At 38.4% G+C, this 22,001-nt stretch overlaps 1 protein-coding gene across 5 annotated transcripts; it reads right to left on the bottom strand.

The window, feature by feature from the left end:
* Positions 1 to 489: 489 nt before the first annotated feature.
* On the bottom strand, positions 490 to 21,503 carry LOC122769373 (kinesin-like protein KIF2A). 5 transcript variants are annotated; one of them, XM_044025872.1, is made up of 22 exons: positions 21,301 to 21,503; positions 14,546 to 14,640; positions 13,375 to 13,497; positions 12,733 to 12,787; positions 12,307 to 12,429; positions 12,139 to 12,183; positions 10,079 to 10,179; positions 9,805 to 9,900; positions 9,642 to 9,696; positions 8,416 to 8,578; positions 8,223 to 8,313; positions 8,069 to 8,132; positions 7,890 to 7,981; positions 7,662 to 7,804; positions 6,588 to 6,792; positions 6,364 to 6,474; positions 6,201 to 6,268; positions 5,811 to 5,936; positions 2,651 to 2,816; positions 2,387 to 2,488; positions 1,680 to 1,815; positions 490 to 1,579 (listed from the first exon to the last, which is right to left on the bottom strand). In XM_044025872.1, the coding sequence occupies exons 1-22, from the start codon at positions 21,359 to 21,361 to the stop codon at positions 1,494 to 1,496; spliced, it is 2,307 nt and encodes a 768-aa protein (XP_043881807.1). In that variant the 5' UTR covers positions 21,362 to 21,503; the 3' UTR covers positions 490 to 1,493. The 5 variants fall into 5 exon arrangements, with proteins under 5 accessions (XP_043881807.1, XP_043881808.1, XP_043881810.1 ...); XM_044025873.1 differs by having other exon boundaries at positions 5,844 to 5,936; XM_044025875.1 differs by lacking the exon at positions 5,811 to 5,936 and having other exon boundaries at positions 21,301 to 21,502.
* Between the last annotated feature and the right edge of the window lie 498 nt (positions 21,504 to 22,001).

Here is a 22,001-nt window from a genome sequence, read left to right as displayed (position 1 = left end):
TACAGGACGTCTGATAAATCAAAATTTAAGCTGCATAAAACTTTAAAGAAATAAACTATTGGGCTGCAATACATTCATGAAATAATGCAAAAACATTGACAATGTGATGACTTGCAATTAATTGTTTTAATGCTTAACGCTTGCTGTTAACATGTAAAAAAATAAATGCATTTTCATTTCAACATGTTTATTGAAAAATTAAACTTAATTCCTCACCATGAATCAATAACTTACCTTTTATGGTAGATGTTTGGCTGAAAAAGAAATCTAACAGGGAACAAACTACATTTATCACAGCTGCAGTTATGTATATTTTCTTATATTATCTGAAATAATGATAAATGAGTGATAAACTGTTCAGCCTTACTTTAGTGTCTTTGTGCTAAACCTGTCTCCATGACGTCCCGGGACATTGCCGCTGTTGCCTCAAGGTGCCGTATCTGGTCAAAGTCACAGTCAGTCCATAATGACCAGACGCAGCCGTTCAAATGAAAGACACAAGTCTTTATTAACTTCTTCCAGCATCACATCCAGTGCAAACACTGAGCCACTTAACCACCGGTCGTTCAGGAGTCGTCACTATACATTTATTTATTAATATCAGGTTTTTTCTAGGTTTTTTTTTATATAACAAAAATGTTAAACGGGGGTGGTGGGAAAAAAACATGTTTTACAGTAAGTAAGTTTTTTTTTTAAGTCAAGTAACCACATAGAATGAAATGGCACAAACTCAAGCAACTACGTGTTACATAAAAAAAAAGGGCACAAGGAAAAGAAACAGAAGCACAGCTGTGATTAAAGGCTTCTTTCACATAGAGCTGCAACAAACCATCATTTTCATAATCGATTCATCTGTCAGTTATTTTCTTGATTAACCGAGTACTTGCTTGGTTTTGTTTTAATTATTTAAAACTGATTGATCGATTATTAAAATAGTTGACGGTTAATTTAGAAAGTGGATAATTGCTACAGCTCTTTTTCCAAACTGGTAAAAACTCGGAAAAGGAAAAGAAAGATGAGATGTGACTTTACAAACACCAGCTGTGGAAAGAGGTGAACATACATGATAAGCATTATCATAGAGTGCACATGCAGATATGTCAGCCAGAGGGACCAGAAATAAAATACTGGTTTTGTGTGGTAAACCTTCAAAAAGTGTGCAATGAGGATCTCTTCGTTAGGCCAGGACCAAAAAACAACAAAAAAAACCTAAAAATTTGTTTAAAAGAAAGTACAAAGAAGTATAAAACAAAAATAATTTAAGAAGAAGAAACTAAACATAGTTCATGAAGAAAAATCTAAAAAGAGAGGAAGTAAAACTATTATTTTCCCTTCCTAATAAGACCATAATGAGCCAGTTGTAATCTCAGCCTGTTGATTCTCTTCCACAGCTGCTGCTGCTGCTGCTGCTCTCCACAGCAGCTCCTCAGCTTGTGTCAAACATCTAGTGGTTAGTTATGTTTCTGCATGTGCCACTTGAACCTCTTCAGTCACTAAAGAGCAAATGGCCTCTTGGGTTTGATCTGCTTACTGGCCTGCTCCTCCTCCTGGAGCGTGGAGCGGAATGACTTCACTTTATCTGATGAGGAGAGGGAAAAAGAAAAAGAGGATTCATGTTTGTTTTTCTGAGCGGGAAACACAGTCATCTCCGTGTGTGTGTGTGTGTGGACGAGTCATACCTCGGAGCTCCGTGAGGATTTCTATCTTCTGATCGAGGATCTGCTCCAGCTGAGTGGCGTAAGACTCCACGTCATAGTCCACCTCCTCCGTCATCTCCAGCAGCACCTTTTCATCCTCCAACCACCGGATCGACTCCTGCTCGCGGGAAAAAGCTCACATTTAATTTATGAAATAGAACCTGTCAGCGATTATCATCATCGTTGGTACAGCACAGTAAGAGGGGAACTCTGAGAACATATCTGTCATCTCTGTCTGTTAAGTTAGAAAGACACTCATGTACAGATTCTAACTTTCGAACTTAAATACACTTTGTATTTGTTTGTTTGTTTAAAAATTATACAAAAATAATGTATTTTTATTTATTTAATAATAATAAATATTCACTTAAAATATAAAAAGCATATTTTTTCAAACCGAGTGGTGTATCATGTACAGGGCAGCAGTTTAGTCTACAGAGTACAAAGTTTGATGACTACACTTTATTAGAGTAAAGTTATTGAATATTCTCACACACTGGACCTTTAATGTTTTATGTACAATGTTTTCATCTAGCACTTCATAGTTTGATCTACTTGAAGCTCTTACTTACTTCTAGCTCTTATTTGTACCCAAATGTTTAAATGCACTTTTGTAAGTCGCTTTGGATAAAAGCGTCTGCTAAATGACATGTAATGTAATGTAATATAAAAACATTAAAAAAAATGACCTGGAAAACAGCTCGATGGTCCTCCAGCACCTGCTCCTCCATCTCCACTAACTGAGACACGGCTTCATGGAAGGTAAAGAGCTGAGGAGACACTTCCTCCTCCTGGAAAAACATGAAGGACACACACACACACACAGAGAGTTAACACTGATTTACTACCAACAACTAAAAAAGTAACAGGTTCCATCCCTAATGGGAAACTTTCCACAGAATGATTTAGAAAATGTCATATATGACGTAACTTCTGTAAATCTGTGCACTTACGTTCTGCTCACAGAGCAGTTTGAGGTCGTCTCTCTGAGGCGACATACTCAGCCACTCCTCGTCCAGATGTTCCAGATGTTCCAGATGCTCCAGCTGGTTGACGGCGTGGATGTTGGGTCGACCTCCCTCCATCACCTGGTTGGGGTCGACCGTCAGCTCCTTGACTCTGCAGAGAAAAGACACGGCGCTCGTCAGCTTTGACAGCGAGCACACACTCTGAACACGGCCACGGTCGATGGTTACTGTGGGAGTCGAATGGGGGGTGACAGCATCGCGACGGCAGTGACATCATGAATGGGGAAAGACGACCGAGTTGAGTCCTAGAAATATCTGAACCTTTAAAATGTGCAGTGCCAAACTTGAGGGGATTTTTGTCGGTGATGTTTTTATTCTGCCTCTGTTTTAAGGTTATTATAGTTAACGAAAACTAAAATTGAAAAAACATTTGCAGTTAACTGAAATAAAAATAAAAACAAAAAGAGTTAAACTGAATTGTGTGTTTATAAAACCAGCTAAAATTGTAGCAAACAAGTTTTCATCTTTGTTAATTTATTTCATACATTATTTCATATGAAGTGTATTGATTTTTTATAACAAAAAGAGTTCTGTATTATTACAGTGGCAACAGATCTGTGCCGTTGTGAGCACCTCTTTTGCTGGGACACAATACTTATGACGTTTTTGAATCTTGCACCTGACAAATATTCCATATTACAATAACAGCAATAACAAAAACTAATACAAACTAGGAAACCCTCTCTAAAAGCTCATTAAAACTAACTCAACAAAAAAGTCCAGACGAAATAAAAACTAAAACTAATTTAAAATCCAAAAACTATTAGAACCTTGCTCTGTTTGGTCTTTGTCAACATTGTTTGTTTGCTGCCTCGTTCACACAGAAACAGGCCTGACCTGACCTGACCTGAGGGAGTGTATATAAGTATACACCAGCAGAGCAGGGGTGGGTGGAGCAGAATGGGTCTATCCTGTCCAACTCCTCAACAACCAGGTTTTCTTTTGCTGCTGTCTCCGCATATGTTGTCTGAATAATTAAGTCCATTAACTCATCGTAGACATGCCATCTATCACGATGTGGAAAAAGTACAGCTTGCCTTTGGACATTGTGGGTGATCCAGTAAAGCCACTCACAGGAAGTTCTCGCTCATGTTTTATGAGGCTTCACTGAGGTAATGAGGCTTCACCGCTCTCTACTCAAACCGGTTGGTACAGCACTGATTTATCATGACTATTTAAGAGGGATTAACAGCCCAGAATTGGACCACACCAATACGGTTTGTTTTTCAGTGAGCTGACACATCATTAAGTCATATACTGACTCACTGCTGCATGTCTACTCTAGCACTAACACCAGCAGCACTGCTATTATTAAAATTGTTCCTAAAATAAAAGAAAACTGTGACATTTGTGGAGAGCGGTGAATATAATTGAATGAATTGGGGGTCAATTTGTTCCAACTTAAAAAAATTCACCACTGATGATGTCTCTCTCTCACAGGCTCACAAAGAGATCTGTAATGTCCTTCAGGGGTCAGTGTGAAGAAAAATAAAGGTTACGTCCACGGAAGAGTTAAGTCAAACAGAAGAGCAGCAGGTGGAGGAGGATGAAAAGAGTCACGTCATGCAGTCATAAAGGAGTGAGAGGGTGAGAGTTTTTCCCACAGTGAACGAAAGCTGTTATGATGAGAACGTGGATGAGGATCATGTTATAAAAACCTGAAGGCAGTGAGTGCATGCTCTGGCTGTGTCTCAATTCAGGGGCTGTCTCCTTTGCAAGAAGATCTTCTTGAGTGTTTTGCATTTTTTACAACCATTTCTGTATCACCGATTATTATTTCTATGTCGGTAAAATGCCATTTTTCAAGATAACTATAATTATATAAATAAATTAACTATACATAAATATTTAACTATAAACTATATTTGATAAATAAATCACAATTTTATTTATCAAATGTTTAGTTCCTTAAGAAGTAAAAGGTTGGAAAAAAAGAAATCTGTAATCCATCTGTGGGTCCTGACTCAAAACTCTGGGGATGACTGGACTCCAGTGCATGAAGCAAGAAAGACGTCCCTACTGCATTTACCACTGTTGCCTAGCAACAGAGCTGCAGCTGGACATGGTAGAGATCACCAATGGCATGTTAAACAACATGTAAACAAAATTTAAAAACTACTTTTTTACTACTAGCTATTCAGTGAAGTTGAAGCCTGGTCCAAAACACTCATCAGTGAATCCTGAGATTTTTTCTTTTTGCTCTGAAGGTACCATACTTAAGGACACATTTGTCTGATATAGGACTTCCTCCCTACTACTACCAGGGTTTTTTCTAATCCAGGTAACAGTGGGAGCTCCGCCCTCTTACATTCTTGTGCGGACTCTTAACAAAATGCCAGTTTAATACTGGATGTTATTCATTACACTACTTGCAGTCTTGCTTAAAGTGATAATTTTTCTGTAAAAATATCATATTAATGCCAGTAAACAATATTCCCATTTGCTAGAAAATGCATAATGTCTTCAAAAATACCAAAACCCTGGTAAAAAGACAGTTAACAGGCAGATAGGTAGATACAAAAATAAACAATAATTTCCCCCTTAGGGAGACATGGAATGACCCATGTTCACCTGTTTCATCTGTGTTGCCCTCATACTCGATTTTTCGAGAAAACTTTTCCCCCTAAAGAGAACTATTTGCAATTCGGCAACCACACTAACACAGATGAAAATGCACATCATGTGACAGTTGCGTGCCCTCACTGGTCATGAGTGTGCCAACGTATTCTTTCTCCTGTTTTTGTTTACTTAAGATTCGGAAAGTACTACCAACCGGACACAACAACACTGAAAATTAAGAGCATGAATTTGTTTCATGATACTGAAACAGTAGCATTTTCCAAATGTCTCCAACAAGCTGAGGTAATGTGGACGGCGGGCGAAATCAGAGCAGAATTGATGTGATGTGTCTAAATAAAAATGGAGATGTGTGGACATAAACTAGGACAGTCGATTAGTGGCCCTGTGAATCGACCTTCAAATACACCATTGACGACACATAGCCTGAATTGAGACACAGCTTGTGTGTGTTTGTGTGGATGTTTGTGTGTGAACATGCAGTGCTGTGCTTTGGGGAGTGCTTGACCTGCTGGGAGAGGTAGCAGCAAAGTCATCATACTCATAGGTATTGGTGGGCGAGTGGTCAGGGCGACTCCCCTGACCGCCCTGGGAGAAGGGGATGTCCGACGGACTAATCCCAAACTCCTTCACTCTGCACCGCGGTACCATCACACACAGAGAGGAGCAGAGAAGGCAGGAGAGAAAAGGGGAACAAAGTCGGAAAAAAGAGAAGTGAGAGGATAAACAAGAAAGTTAGACAGAACTACTTAGTCTATGCTGAGGAATATACATTTGTACAACTATTTTCAATCTACAAAAAGGCACAGGGGATTATAGTAGGATTACAGCAGCTGTAATTTCATAATGTCCACTGATCTGCTGCTGAAATCCCTGTAAAGGTTCAACATATTCCCACCTGTTAGCGTAGCGTAGGGTGTTGAGAGTGTTCTCGCAGGATGTCATACCAGGAGAGATTGTTGCAATCTGTTTGGAGAGAGAAACGATGACCGGTCAGATTAATGTCCTGGGTAGAGGACAACACGGACACAGATTATGAATGAAAATAATAAACAACTGACCATGCATGTGCGTGAATTTTCCCCAATGAAGGAGTCTCGAAGGACCTGGGTCAGCTTACTGGCTCTAAATGGAGTGTGGGGCTTGTTACGGCCAAGAGCCCTGATACACTCCTGGGATAGAAAGAAAGCAAGCGACACTGTTGTACATTATTGTTGTATTTGTCAGAATAAAATCAAGTTGTAACCTAAACTGTGGCTGCCAGTCTACTCTCCTGCCTACAGACCTTCAGTGCCAGAAGGCTTTTGTTAATCTCAGCTCCCTCCAGACGCGTCTGTCGGTCCGCACTCGATGTATCAGCTCCCCTCTCGTTTCCGGCGAGGTCGATTAGGGAGAACTTGCCGTGCATCTTCCCCTTCCTCCGAAGAATGATCTGGAACACGGCGTGGCTGCGAGATGAGTGTGCGTTGGCCGATGTCTGACCTGACGTTCTTGGAGGGAGAGAGAAAGAAAAGAGAAGATGAACAAACGGGTGAAGAGGACAAAAAAAAGAAGCTGCATGAACATGAAACAGTATTGTGATATTTCTTTGGACTGCAGCAACACAGCAGGAGTCTGCTATTCTTCTCTACTTCATTTCCTCATCTTTAGGAATTTTACACAGTGTCAGAGCTTTTCAGTGACTCACGAGTGAACGGGAGATCATAGTTAAAGGCGCGTTTGAGTTTGAAGAGATGAGCTAACTATGGCGCCATGAAGACATATTTTTAGACATGCCTAAACATTTTTGAAAAGACTACTGGAGAGAATGTATTTGCAGTTTTCACACCATAATTCTTTACTCTACACATGTCATTTTTTTCACATGTTCCCACTATTTACTAACATATGTGTTCACACATCTTTAAGAAATTTATTTGAATTGCCTCAGCTATAACTCATTAATTGTTGCTTACAGAATTTATTCATGGAGACAATGTTTAGGGCAAATAGTTCATTTAAAATTCAAAGACTTATAACTGAATTACAGCGTAGAAACAACAAACAGTCAGAAGGTAACAAAGAGCAAATAATAAAAACAATTTAAAAACTTGTGGGGGCTGGTGTCTCCAAGTTTTTAGGGAATGTGGGGAGTTTTAGTGCGTGATTCAATGGTTTTTGTCATAATGTTAATTTGCACACCTTTAGAACAACAATCGCAATTAAATTAGACGATATGTCCCATGACAAAAAGAATAGGGAAAATCTAAGTTAAAAATACAAGTGTTTAATTTATTACCATAAAACACATAAAAAAAATGGAAGACTTTCATGTTCTGGGATAATAACACCACCAAGGTCTGATTTTCTGTTGTCTTACCTGCAGCTGTTGCCCACTTCTATGAGTTTCAGGACATCCTCCGTACACTTGACCTCCTTCTCCTGAAGCCCCACCACCTGCACCTGCTGTTTGCCGTCCTCCAGCACTCTCAGCTTAGCTTTACGATTCAGCAGGTCAAACACCTAATAATACACAGCAACACTGGCATTAGGAAGTGTTTCATTATCTGCAAACAAAGCTTAAAAACCTATATGACACCTCACTTGCCTTCCCACTGTAGATTTCAAAGAAGGTAGAATACACTTGGAGATCTAACTTCTTGTAGCTGGGTTTCTTCAACATGAGAAATACATCCCGAGCTGCACGGAAAGAGACGAGAGATTTAACAATTTTAAACAGAGCAGACAAAACTTTGTCATGTTATGTAAAACATCTTGCTGACTTACCAGCTAAAGCATAAATTCCTTTCGAGCAGTCTTGGTTTTTGCCAGAGAAATCTCCTCCCATAGTCTAATATACGTTACAATACAGAATATAAGTGAAGAGGTCATATTAAGATATATTTCAGAATAAAAGCCAGAGTCTTTGCATGTAACTCACATGTGTTTTTCCACTGCCTGTCTGCCCATAGGCGAAGCAAGTCGCCATGCCTCTCTCAAAAATGGTCTCCACTAGAGGTCTGGCAGTGAACCTACAGGACAAGACACAACACACGTCCATTTTCTACTGCCTCTGCAAAAGGAGGATGTAGCATAGAACTACTCAGTACTCGGTGTGCACATTTGTTACGAACCTGTAAACCATCTCATTGGTGGTGCTGTCATCAAAGGCATAGTCGAAGCGGAAGGTCTGGTTCTCCAGGAAGCGGGTCAGGTCCACTTTCTGTTTTGGTTCATGAACCATCACCACGTCCTTACTGGGGATGGTGATCACATCCAAGTCCTTCACGGACAACTCTGTGAAATGCAAGAGAGAATATTAAAAACAGAAATACTATGGAGAAACAGAATATGAAGTGATACTTGGCAGATAAAGGTCCAGTGTGTAGCCTTTAGGAGGGTATAGTGATTTAAGTTCAACATACTCCCTATAAGTATGTTTTTAAAAACAATATTACGTTACTGAAAAAAATAGATTGGTTTTAGTAGCCTTAGAATAAGCACTTTTATATGTACTTAAGGCAAAGGCCTTGGTTTATGAAGGCTGCCATCTAAGGGTTTATCGTGTTTTTAAAAGCAGTTTAAACAGACAAACCAGCCAGAGCGTGCGTTTCATATTTTGAGGCGGAAACAAATAGAGAACAACATCACTCCTGGTTTATGAAAGTCACCTCAGTTCAGCTCGGTTGCTGGTCTTTGAAACAGGGGAAGCTCATTTCCGTCCAAGTTATTTATACATTAATACTACAAACAAACAACTAGAACAAGGTAAAACTGAAATGCTATAATAGTGTCTTTATTTACAGTGTATATGAACACATGTAAATGGTGTATCACCGAGCAAATTACACGAAACGTCCAGCTATTTGTCTACAGACTTTAATCGCAAAATCCACACAGGACTGAGGCAGAAAAGGCTCTGCTGTAGCGTTTGTCTCTACAACGCTGTCAATCAAGAACTGGTTCCACTTTTCAGATAGTTCCTCCAATCATCATGCAGAAGCCCAGCGCCCACGCCCGCCTGCTGCTCCATTGACGCTCAGAGAAGCCGAGCTTCTGTGGAAGTGACGTTTTTCTGTCTAGTCCCATAGAGAACAGTGGTTTTAAAGCAGAGGCTGCTACAGGGAAATCATGTAAAACGAACCATCATCTGTGATAAACAGGTGATTCTGAACAAACTAGAGACACGTTCTTATCGCGTCTAAGTGCACGTGTAGTAATGAAATGTAAATACATCACAGTACATATTTGACAACATTTTAGAAGAAACTCAGCTTCCCTTGCTGTCTTAAAGCAATCACCACTGCCATTAGATGTCCCCAATTCTTACACACTGGACTTTAACAATTATAGACCCTACCTTTTTTGTTGAGTGGACGTTTCCTCACACATACACATATTCTGTGCTCTTCAATCTGGACATAGCAACAGAAAAGGACATTTTTTTTTTACTCAGGGCAAACATACTTTAACCAGGAGTGAATAAGAAAAGAAAAAAAAAGAAGAAGCGACGGTCCACTCACTAAATCCGCTGTGGTCAGAGGCCGGTAGTCCAGATTGGCTCGGAAATCTCGGATCATGTACATGATCTCATAGTTAGGAATAGTGGTGTCCACCTCCTGAAGGAAGACAGGGAGGGGGCAAATGACAGGGTGAGGTGCCAGACTACTTACCAAGAGAAAGATCTACCCCAAAACCTTTGAGTGTATAATCTCAGAGTCAGGAACTGGAGTTGTTGTAAAGATTAATTAAAGATACTTAGGTCATTCTGGAGGGAGGTGAGTAATATTGATGTACCTGAGCTCTTTTCTCCCTGAGCTCCTGCTGCTGAAGCCGGCGCCTCTCCCTCTTCTCCTGCAGTTTCTCCACCTCCTTCACACAGTTCGACTTCCTCCTCGCTGCCATTGAGACAAGAGAAAGAGTGACTCTACTGCAGTTTTACTGCAAATAGTGTTCATTTAAAACAAAGAAAAAGAAAAGAAAAAAGGCCATCTTCTTCTGTCATTTCTCTTCCAATATGTTTCTCCTCACTTGGCCGAAGAAGCGTCTTTGTGACCGTGAGTCTGTTCTTTCTCCTGGTCTGACTTCAAACAGCAGAGATAAACCTTGGGCTAATTCCAACAAAAGCAGAACAATGATAGTGTTCATACACAGAGGGGGACGCGGTGTCTTGCTCACAGGGCTCCTCGTACAACAATAGCTGCTTTCTATACAACAACGAATGCCTGCATCTTCAGAATGTGCTCTCTCATTTATCTTCTTCTGTGGTCGATCAATTGAGGTTGATAGAAACTAAATAATAAAAAATCTGATCCGTCTCTGCAATGCATGTTGTGTCCGCACTGAATTGCACTTATATATAATTCTAATAAAGAATAATGAATATAAAAGGCAACGATTAATCAATTACTAAGTTAATCATCAAATAGTTTGATCATCAGTTTTTTTCCCTTTTTGATTTTTCAGCTTCTTAGATGTGAATATTTGGTGGTTTTCTTTGCTTTATGAATAAATCATAAAACAGAATACTTTTGGTTTGCGGACAAAAAAAGACATTCGAGAACATCATCATTTCCAGGTTTGGCAAAACTTTTTTTCTGACATTTTACAGACCAAACAAGTACTCCATTATTCCAGAAGGTATTTGACAGATTAATCGATTATGAAAATAACTTGTAATATGAACTAAATATTTAACAAATGAGACGAATCATCAAAAAGAAAAATTGTCAAATAAAGAAACATCAAGCTTGCGAAAGGAAAAATCTGTTAACTTTCACACAAAAGTATATATGTTCATGTTGTAAATATTCTCTTTTTTATCTTAACAGTACATATTTTGTCTATTATAAATTGCCTGGTGTTAATAATATTACATTTACCCTTTACTACCTTTGCTGCTACAAATGTTTCCATTCTGGGAGTAATAAAGGTTTATTTTTATATTTTAAGCATTAATGAAATACTCATCCATTAGCAATTATAAGAAAAAGTGTAAAAATCTACCTCTGCACCGCTAAAAACTTCTTACAGTGTAGAATATGAGCCTGTAAAAATGTCAGAGTTGATATCAGTTCAACCATATTATTCCAAATGTCCCATCTAAGAACACCCACAGGTTAGTGTTATTTAAGCTGAGTCAGAACCTTTGAATAACCATCACAATAAAGCACAAGTTAGTAAATGTGAGTAAGCCACTTGTGAGTTCATTCAAACCAGTGTCATCTGATTAGCCATGGCTCACAGCTATAGCCGCAGCTGCCTTCCCACAGGCTGACCAAAGCCCTGTCTCCCTGCCCAGGCCTCCTGCTGGCACCAGTCACTGACAGAGCCAGACTATCAGAGCAGAAGGATTAATAATGTGCTCTAATCTGGAAGGAGAGAAGATGAGCTGGGTCACTAAAGGGGGGGGGTACCATCACTACTCAATGGGAAGTGATGGAGCCGGGGGAGACGTTTCTCTCTTCCTCCTTTCAGCTCATCAAATGACTGTGAGCACTTGAAGGAAATGGAGGGTAAAGAAAAAGGTTACTGTTGCCATTTGAGTCTAGAGGAGAACTGCAGAGTGCCACAGGCGTGGCCTGCATGTGTGACTCAACAGAAATCACATGGATAAAAGACACTCAAACAGCAGCACAAACCTTCTTTTTTTTTTTTTTTTACTCCTTGTCTAATACCCAGAAAGCCTGTCTGCTGGATGGATTTGTCGCGCTACTTCTTCACCACACCACAGCTCTGAATAGTATCTGGCAGACATTTTGGCCGCACAGGCTCGATGACTCTCAGATTCTATTGGGAACTCTACTGGAATCACCATGAAACACTGAGGGCAGGGGAAACATGTAGGCAATACATACAAATCTGTCCAGACTCCTTTCTGGATATCATGTGATGTGGGGATTCTGTGATAAACAAGTAGTCAGCAAAAAAAAAACAAAAAAACATGAGCTATTTATAAGGTTGTTTCTGCACGTGACCTAAATCAAATAATCCCAGCAAACTAATTATTGTTTGGATCAGGTTACCATTCTGCAGCTGCTGTTGTGTCTGAGCTTGATTGGTCTGTGCAGGTTGCTGGGACGGAGGCGGCGGCGGTGGTGCCGGTTCTGGTTGCTGAGGCTGCATTTGTCGGGCTCGGGTCGGAATCCCTGAAAGAAAAAAGAAAAAAGCAATTCTTTTTCATAATCAATTAATCTGTTGATTATTTTCTCGATTTATGGAACAACTCTTTGGTACAATTAGCTAGATGGATGCTTATTCAATTCTGTGGCCAAATAAACTCTGTGGCCATTGGCCACATAATTGAATAAGCATCCATCTAGCTAGTTATACTGTACATGCAAGTAACTGTGTGGGATAACCAGACTTGATAGGTATTGTCCTTTGCATTTCTTTGATTTCTAACTCATTTCAAAGACCTAAGAAAAATATAACGTGATTATTTAACAAACCTCGGTTATCCCTGGACGGAGTGTCATTCTTAACAGGTGCTATCGTCCGACGGTTCTGCACGAGAAAACAGAAATCCCAGTTAAGATATTCTAGGATCCAAAACAAGGTATGGCATCCATCCAAACCAAAACCAAACATCCATCGCTGTATACAGAAACAACTACAATATCTAACTTTAGCCTCATCTTAAACATGTCTTCATACTGTAATTTAAAGCTTGATGTGATCATAAAAGACTGGAGTACATTGACCACGCAAACAAATACAAATGCACATTGTGAAGTTAAATAACTTTTTATATATTCAAACAACATAATATATGCCGATAACATAAAATAAATCTGTACGACACAGAAGAAATAAAAAATAATCCTCTTATTGCATGCTTTTATAGAGCAGCTCTAATCCTCTGTGTACTTCACACATTGTACTTAACAGAAGCAATTAGCTGGTTATTTAGAAATGGGTTCTATATTAAGGTTGAGCAAACTACAGCCACCTCACAACCTGAGGATGTCTGGGTCCTTTAGACACAAAATGGATAATAAAATTAAAAGAGAAAATGAGCTGACCTTTATATTAAAACTGTTTCACTGGTCTTTTACAGCTGTTGCCTGGTAAGAAAGGACACTGGTACTTGCCTTTGCAATTTTGTTGACCTTCACACATGTGGGTGTAGGAGGGGGTGGAGTCTCTGGACTAGGAGCAATTTCCTCATCTGGAGCCACATCTGGGTTAAGTGCAAATATACTCTCCAAGTCAATCTGTCCAGAAGCAGAGAAGTATTCATGTTAAAAACAACTAAGATAGTCAGTGTAATAATACAATACATTTCTGCACACACATGTAAAAAAAAATAATAAAAAAATAGAGAATTTCTGAAAAAAAAAACACCTTAAAAAATGAGTAATCCAAAAGCGAACATTTCTTAAGTGCACATAGTGATTTGTGAACAGACTGTAAGAAGGATGACAGTTTAAGTGGTAAAGTAAGATGTTTTTAGTTTTATAGCTGTTCTTAAATTAAATGCATTACCTAATATCCATGTGGTTTTAATCAGTTGATACTGATCTATTACACACATGCCAGTATCAGTGTGTATGAAATCCAAAATGCACAGATGAAATGTTTTATATCCACCAGATTTAAGGGTGAACATCTTTTACAGAAACCATACACACCCTGTAAGTAAACTACGAGAGACAGGCGGTCTGTAGCAGAGGATTCATTTAGACATTATACTTTAATCACATGACTTTGTTTACTTGCATTTTGAATTCACATTAGATAGCACACTTGTCAATGAAAGATAAACTGATAAGAGTGTAGTGAAAGACACATAGGAATAAAATAGGCTTATGCTGCTATTCACCATCTACAGATAAGCTTAGATAATTGCATTTAAATCACTAATATTTAACTAATAAACAAAATCACATTATTTTACAGAGTGAAGTGTGTGAAAATGTGACTCAACTAACTCTGGCCTGAAACCATTCATCAGTCCCTCAGACCAGTCTTTGAGATCTTTATTTTTTTACTATGACTTTTGTTACAGTTGCAACACAGTGTATCTGTTGAGTTATCAAGATGATGACAGCTGCTGACAAAATGTTAAAAGTCACCCTTCAAAACTATGAAACTGTCTAATCAACATAAATAATGAATGAATGAATATGAGTAATGCGGGAGTGTCATACTAGCAGGGTGCTTGTGTAATCGTCACAGATCCCGAATGTCTCAGGGATACATTATTCATTGCTTTGCACAATAAAAGCACACGCTGCCGAGGGACTACGAATGGCTGCTTACCTCTTTCCCTTTTGTGTCTCCATTTTCTATCCACTCCACTGTGACGCTCTCGTTGTCCTCATTCAGTGAGGTCACCATTGCCTGGTGTATACGCCCTGTGTCACAGAGAAAACACAAACATCAGATACTTAAAAAAATACATACCGGTACTTAAAAAAAAAATACTTAAAAAAAACAAAACTGGTTGTTTTTAGGGCCCGAGAAATATTTTTAAAAAATGGCTGCGGGAGTTTCAGACACCATTGTGAGTGAATAAAATAGGTCAAGCAGTATAATTTTACATTGTCTCTTTTCCTCTGACATTTTTATGGGGGTTTATAGGGTTGCAAAATTCTGGAAATTTTCAATATTGAAGGTTGGGAATCTAAATATAGTTAGTAACAAATATATTGCAGCATAATCTTGGCTAAAACAATCAGATTTGACGTTCGCCATCTGATGTGTGGAGGCATTTCACACCAGCTAATGTTGACAGAAAGCCTTTGTTTATGTGTAAATATTGTAGAAAGATGTATGTGAAGAATGCCACACAAATGCATCAGCATGTTGAAGTGCCAAAAATGTCCCCAGAGCTCAGAACATGCACAACTTATCATTGACGAAGTTCTACTGAAATTAAGCTATGTCCCGTTTTTAAATTGTATCATTTTGCATGCATTTCTGCTTTTGACAAAACAAACGTGTGTATGACATGGTTTCTTTAAATTATTATCATTAATAACCCTAACCATATCTAATCAAGCTCATCTTTTAGTCCAATCACAGAATGATTATTTAAATCAGTGGTGGGACATAACCACATCAATACTGTCCAGATTTTAACCATTTTACTCACATTCAATAATTTATTGGCACAGTACTGAGTGATATCCTAATAAAAAAACTGTGCACACATTATTAAACAGTCTCAATAATATTATACATTCACCAGCCACTTCTTTACACACGTTTTACAGCTCACATTAATGCTAATATATAAGAGTCTTTTCTAAACTGGGTAACAGGGTCGCTGTGCTGTCTTTTTATTGTGCACCCCCTGACCAAAATGCCAAAATGACACTACTTAGACTACGGGCAGTCTTGCTCAAAATGATAATTTTCCCATCAAATTGATGCCAGTAAACAATATTTCCATTAACTAGAAAATGCACAATGAAAAAATACCACAATTGTGTTTAATAGATAGTCAGACGATTAAACAGCTTTGAATTCATGTAAACTCTTTATCCTTTTTTTTTTTTTACTGCTATAAAGATGAGAACATTGGTACCAAATGTGAGATTGAAGGGTCTCCCTTGGAGAGCCTTAGAATACCCCTTTTCACCTCAAAATTTCAAAAGTTCTGCACCATGAAAGCACCGCCCTTTTGCACCATCCACCCCCACTTCACTGCCTTGCTATTTGTGTTGCCCTCATACCATTTCTATCGAGAAAAAACCCTGTATATAATCAGCCACATGCAAGTATAGACATGGTTAAAATGCAATGCTGAATTTGATACTGATCATCAAAATGTGTGACAAAGGTTATTTAAGTAACTTTGAAAATGGCATGATTGTTGGCGTCAGACACCAGCTGCTGATCGATTACGATCATCTATTGTTTACAGAGAATGGTCCCTTGATCAAAGAGGTCAGGGGAGAAAGGCTAGACTGGTTTGAGATGACAGAAAGGCAACAGTAACTCAATTAAAACCAAGGTACACAGTAGATTATTTGTGAATGCAAAACATGTCGAACCTTGAAGCAGATGGGCTACAGCAGAGATCACTGGATTTTCAAGTGGAACAGTGCAACATATTCTTTTTTTTTTAAATTATTATTAAACCTGAAAGCTGGTCAAAATGCAGAGGTTACTTTTAGCAAATTCAGACCATGTGGTTTGATAATGACCTCTTAAGAGACAATCACTGTTAAAAGAGACAAGCACAGCTGCTGGCTGTGTGATTCTATCCGCCTCTCTGTCTGCACTGTAATAATACCAGCTGTAAAAAGCCTGCTGAGGCCCTTATGTCTGTGTCTATGTGGTTCTCACAGTACATTTTATAGCTCCAGCACCAACCAGGGAAACATCATGTTCCTGTATTCATAATTCATAAGACATGTAGGGAGCCAGAGAGCAAAGATGCTTTTGGTGTTCTTAACTGCCGAACATTTGACTGGTTTGCCTTACAGTGGTTTTACACTGGCTAAAACAGAAAAACTAAACTAATCTTTTACAAAAGAGGGAGAGCTGTGGGGGGAACTGTGCAGTGTGATCAGTATATTTAGAGGACAAGAGCTAACTTAGAGTTTCCCCTAACCCCTGGATCAAAAGCTTGTTTGTGGATGGCCAGGTTTCCATAAGCACATAGTTTTTATATCTGATAACACTTACTAACCAAATACTGTCTTATGGTTTCAAGTCAGGTCATGTGATTATAGGGCTGCAATGATTATACAATTACTAATTAATTAATCGTCAACTATTTTGATAGTCAATTATTTGATTTTAGAGTTTTAACGAAACAACAAAAAACAACTCCTGAACAATAATTAAATAATTAAACATATTCAACCAAAGCACCATTCAACAGATGGGTGGCATATTAAAAGGTGCTGGGTCACCACTAGCTACCATATCAGCCTCAATGCACCTTGGCATCAACTGTCTTTCTGTATCTCTGTAATGCTCCAGTGCAAAGTTCAACATGTTCAAATACATGGAGATGAAGTGAATATGATTCATATCCTTTTCATAGTTGCTGCCACAGTTGTTTATCCAAGATGCATTTTCATTTTTTGATTGTGTGTAATTTTTTAAATAAACATTTGGAAAACAGTGTTTATCAAGTTTCTGAAAGCAGAAAAAGGAAATGCGTAAGTGTATATACAATATCCAACTATGACAAAGTAAGTAGGTGACAGTCAAGGCTGCTGGAACAACAGGTGCACAGTGCTTGTTGTCACACTTCAACTTAAGGATCATTTAATGCATGACATGCTGCAGTAGTGACCATGGCGCTCAGAGGATTTACAGAGAGAACAGAGGTCACAATACCAAAGCCTTCTGAATCATGACCGCCTGCTGCTATTGCTCAAAGATAAATGAGAGTTTGTAGGGATGGAAATGGAAGTATCAGGAGATTTTCTCCAAAAAAATGTCACTGTCTCAATATACCAGATTTTCAGGAAAAATTTTTTAAAACAGACAATATACAGTAATTTAAATATACACTACATGGCATCACAAGTTCACAACACAATTGCCTAACTACAAAAAATGTAGTCCTGCCCAGTTTCATCTAAAGATGAGAGACAAATTAAATTAAACAGTAAACAAGCTTGACACAAATAAATGTTACATGAAGTCAAGAATGTCCTCTCAAATCTGCTGACATTTCTGTTGCCTGCTGTATCAGATCCAAGCACAAAGAGGAATCCTGTTTGTATGTTGACAGAGCTTCATCTGAGCCGTTAAAATGGTGTGCGTTGACATATCATGACTCCAATAACGACTGTGAACGCCAAGAGACGGCAAAATCTTGTCAAACGTTAAAGCAAATATAACCCCACTAGGAACACAGAGGCGCTGCTTATTTACATGTGTGAATATGAAAGGCACGGATGATATAACCTTAAAATGAAGGCTACAGCCACAGTAACACCATAAAGAATAGAATTTTAGCATGCCTGTCTAACCTGTTGTTTGAGGCCAAGAGACCAGGAAATGCGACAATGCTGAACTCAATGCCGTTTGTTTTTTGTTGCTCAAATTAGCAAAATTTTAACTTACCAATGAAATCAAAACACATTCCTAACAAAAGAAGCTAAAATTACACATAAATACACGTTTAGAATTACTAAACCTGTATTTCGAATTATATGTGTTATATGAGTAATTATATGTGTAACTGATCTTCCTATCACATTTTTAATCATTCCATCGTTACACATTTCATTAGAGCCTTCAAACAGATCCAAGTTCACAGCATTGGTCCTGGATTCCATACAAGATACAGACATAGCAGTGTGTAGCTGTGGCAACTGACCATTTTGATGGAAGGAAATTTACACTATAACCAACCTCTGCAACATCAGTATGACGCAAAGACAACATGTATCTTATTCACACACTCAAAGTCATACACGGCAGTTGATTTGCTGATATTTAACTGAATGCACTGTCCAGTGTGATGCACTTTTAAACCAAACTGTGGCTGAATGTGTACACAACTCTCAATATGTGCATCAAGATTTAATCGTAGGGATCATATCAACCCTTCTAAGAAACTATTTCAATACGAAACTTAACTAATCAGATAAGGAAAAACAATATATACAATAACTACATTGTTTAGTCACCCATGTCCCTCTAATGCTATGAAAGACACCAATGTACAAATTCCTGAAAACAACAAATAGGGTATTAAAGAGGAAAAGTGTGACTATATTTAAAAAGCATATGCATACTGCATCAGGGACCAACTGTAAAAAATGAGGAGCAATCAAAAGTGAGTGCTGGCAGAATCCAGTGGCCTGATTTCAACAGATGGGGTGAAGGCTAAAAGCCTGAATCTGGCTTGAATGAGAACCAGCCGCACTACTAGCACCTCTCCCACAGAGAGGGCAATCCCTGCTCATGATGCAACACCAACCGGCAGGGAAATGGAGAGACCGAAGCACTTCCCTCTCTGGGCCTGCTGAGCACTTCTTTATATCACCCTTGCGGACCAAGTATAAACCAATGACTCACAGATTATGCCGTTTAGAACATTATATACACTGACACAGCCAGTTCAATGGTTAATTATACACTATGCAATATCCTTTGTATTTCCAACTGTTGTTCAAAAGTTGATTGTAAAAAAATATTATCATAGGGTGTGTGAGCTAATTCTGAAAGGGCCTGAAGGAATGAAACTTTTCTGTCATCTTTAGCTGCCCAGCTCGGAAGCAATGAAGCAAAGGAGAGTGTCTATTGTTTGTGATGTGTAATAGTATTACACGCTTGAAATACAGTTATTACCTTCCAATTCAGATAATACTTGGTTTATTTCTTTGGCTTTTTAATGATTAATGAAGGGTATTTATGCGTGTTAGAATCAATGACATTGCCTGTAAATATGGTCAAATTTTGCTATAACACAAAAGATTAGGCTTAAAATTAAAGAAGTGTGATTTAGTGACTTTTGTAAATATGTTTTGATAGCATGTATTTTTTAATCACAATATTTAACTTAATATATCTAGATTATTGTATGTTTTATCAATGCGTAAGTCTTTAAACCAGGAAAAGTCATCACAGATACCTTATCACAATATGACAATATCCAAAACTGAAAATTATATATCTTGACATAGGATATAGGATATAGATATAGATATAATATCAATATCAATGCCCAGCCCTACAACAGGCCACATCTCCCTTTCTGGGTTCTCTTAACCCCTTAAATTAACCGAACTTCTAGTGAGTGTGACGCAATTACACATAAATCTTGAACAAAAGGGTAGAAGATGGTCAAACCAAGATCAAACCAAGCAGATTTTTCTTGTGTGGTTTTCAAGGTGAAATGAGTATTGTATAACGTGTATTGATACTTAAAAATGATATTTGATATTATTTATATTTATAAATAATAAATATTTATATTTTAGTTTTATCTTAATCTGTTGCTTATAATAATTATATTTTCTATTTGTCTACCTCTGACCTTTCTTTGGTGTGAGCCTAATCTCCTCTTATCTATTGAATTGTCTGAAACAAGATGTCGTTACAGTCAGGTGCTCTTGAGCTTGACTGTTGCCTTTGATAGAGTAGATCATAACATTCTTTTGTCTCGCCTTGAGTTGTGTATGGACATCAGGGGCACAGCCCTTAATTAGTTCAGGTCATATATATCAAACAGAAGCTTCTTTGTCCATCTAGGTCAATATTCCTCCTCTTACCTGTGGGGTGCCTCAGGGCTCTATCCTGGGGTCTATCCTTTGCTCACTGTACCTGCTCCCCTTGGGGTCTATTTTAAAAAATACACATCCTTCCATCTTTTTGAAGATGACTTGCATACATATCCTCTTACTGTCAAAAAGTCTAAAATTAAATAAACCATTTATTAGCTGTACCTAAAACAGTTGGGGCACATACGTCTGTGATGTGACTCTCAAAAACATTACTTCTACTTGTTTTTCCGTCAATTACATTGTCACAGGTACAACCTATGTTAATGCTGAATAAAAATGTAAAATTGATAACATGTGGTTTGTTTAAACACACACAGTTGCCAAGGAGCAAACCTCTGGTTAAGTAAATGGGTCGCGGTTAAGTTTCAGTCCAGCATTACTAGACTTCAACGTGTAATAAAGCCGGTAGGTATCATTAGCAAGCGCTAGTCGTAAAGCTAATCACAGGCTTACGAAGCGGTTGACAGTGAGCTAACTCGGTTAGCGTATAAGCTAGCATGGCTAATGTGAATTTTTAATAGCGTGTTAGAACATTTCATTTTGGTGACGTAATTCGCAGGCACCTCAGTTATTATTTGTGGTGTGTTATTTAGTAATCGGCGGTATATGCGGTTATCCATGCTGGCAAATGTTCGCTTTGACGCTAGCTAACAAAGGTAAGGACTCATTCAAAGCACTCCGCCCTGACAGCTACTTCGTGTAGCTAACGTGAGCGCTGCGCTCTGCAGTCACTAACAACGGTTGCTGTACTCAACGGAACCGCAGCAACAAAGATCCCCCAACAACCTGCACTGAAGGCGGGATGAAACTTACCATCGCTGCGCTTTATCTCCACATAAGTACCAACAACGATCTTCCCAAAGACCGACGCCATTCTACATTACTTCACAGACAGAGAGGGGACAGACCGACCACTGTTATAAGCCGGCGAAATGCAGCTTCTTGTGTTTAGCAGCCTTTGACTGAAGAGGAAGATGCAGCCAGCAACACACATGAACTAGCATTACGTAGCTACCAAGAACACTGAGCGTTTCCGGTCCGACATTTTCAAATTAAAAACGTACTTTCTTCTTTATGATTGTATTTAAATATGACACTTTACATTGCACTTTACATTATTTGAATAGTTTTATGACGAATTATTGTTTTATGCTTCACTATTATATTCTATGCCTAATTTTAGATCTAACGTGTTAGTTTTCTTGCATACTCTGTTTTGTTTATGTTATAAATGGGGTTTTGTTCAAATTTTCTATACAGCATTGAATATAACTTCCTCTAAGGACACTGTCTTTGTAGGGACAGTAGGGAACTTCCTAACAGCGCTCTTTTTGATTGGAAGGACACCCATAGGAAACAACTTTGTGACTTAAGAGGCCGCCCCCTGTGTCCCCTGGGCACGCCACTGCTGAGTTGCCCTTGTGTATGAAATTTGATATACAAATAAAGCTGCCTTTCCTTGACTTTATTTGTTTATTGTTTTATTTGATATGGGCAATTCATATTAATAAACA

This window comes from Solea senegalensis, linkage group LG5 (assembly GCF_019176455.1).
Source record: "Solea senegalensis isolate Sse05_10M linkage group LG5, IFAPA_SoseM_1, whole genome shotgun sequence".
Classification (NCBI taxonomy): Eukaryota; Metazoa; Chordata; class Actinopteri; order Pleuronectiformes; family Soleidae; genus Solea; species Solea senegalensis.
The sequence above is the reverse complement of the archived record's forward strand: the minus strand, read 5'-3'. Positions and strand labels throughout refer to the sequence as shown.

Excerpts from the sequence above, each read along its gene's own strand:
- LOC122769373 (XM_044025872.1), bottom strand. The coding sequence starts at position 21,361 with ATGGCGTCGGTCTTTGGGAAGATCGTTGTTGGTACTTATGTGGAGATA. Across the intron at positions 9,901-10,078 it reads TCAGGGAGAAAAGAGCTCAG|GAGGTGGACACCACTATTCC; the intron begins GTACATCAATAT and ends GTCTTCCTTCAG. Across the intron at positions 6,269-6,363 it reads AAAATTCACGCACATGCATG|ATTGCAACAATCTCTCCTGG; the intron begins GTCAGTTGTTTA and ends CTCTCCAAACAG.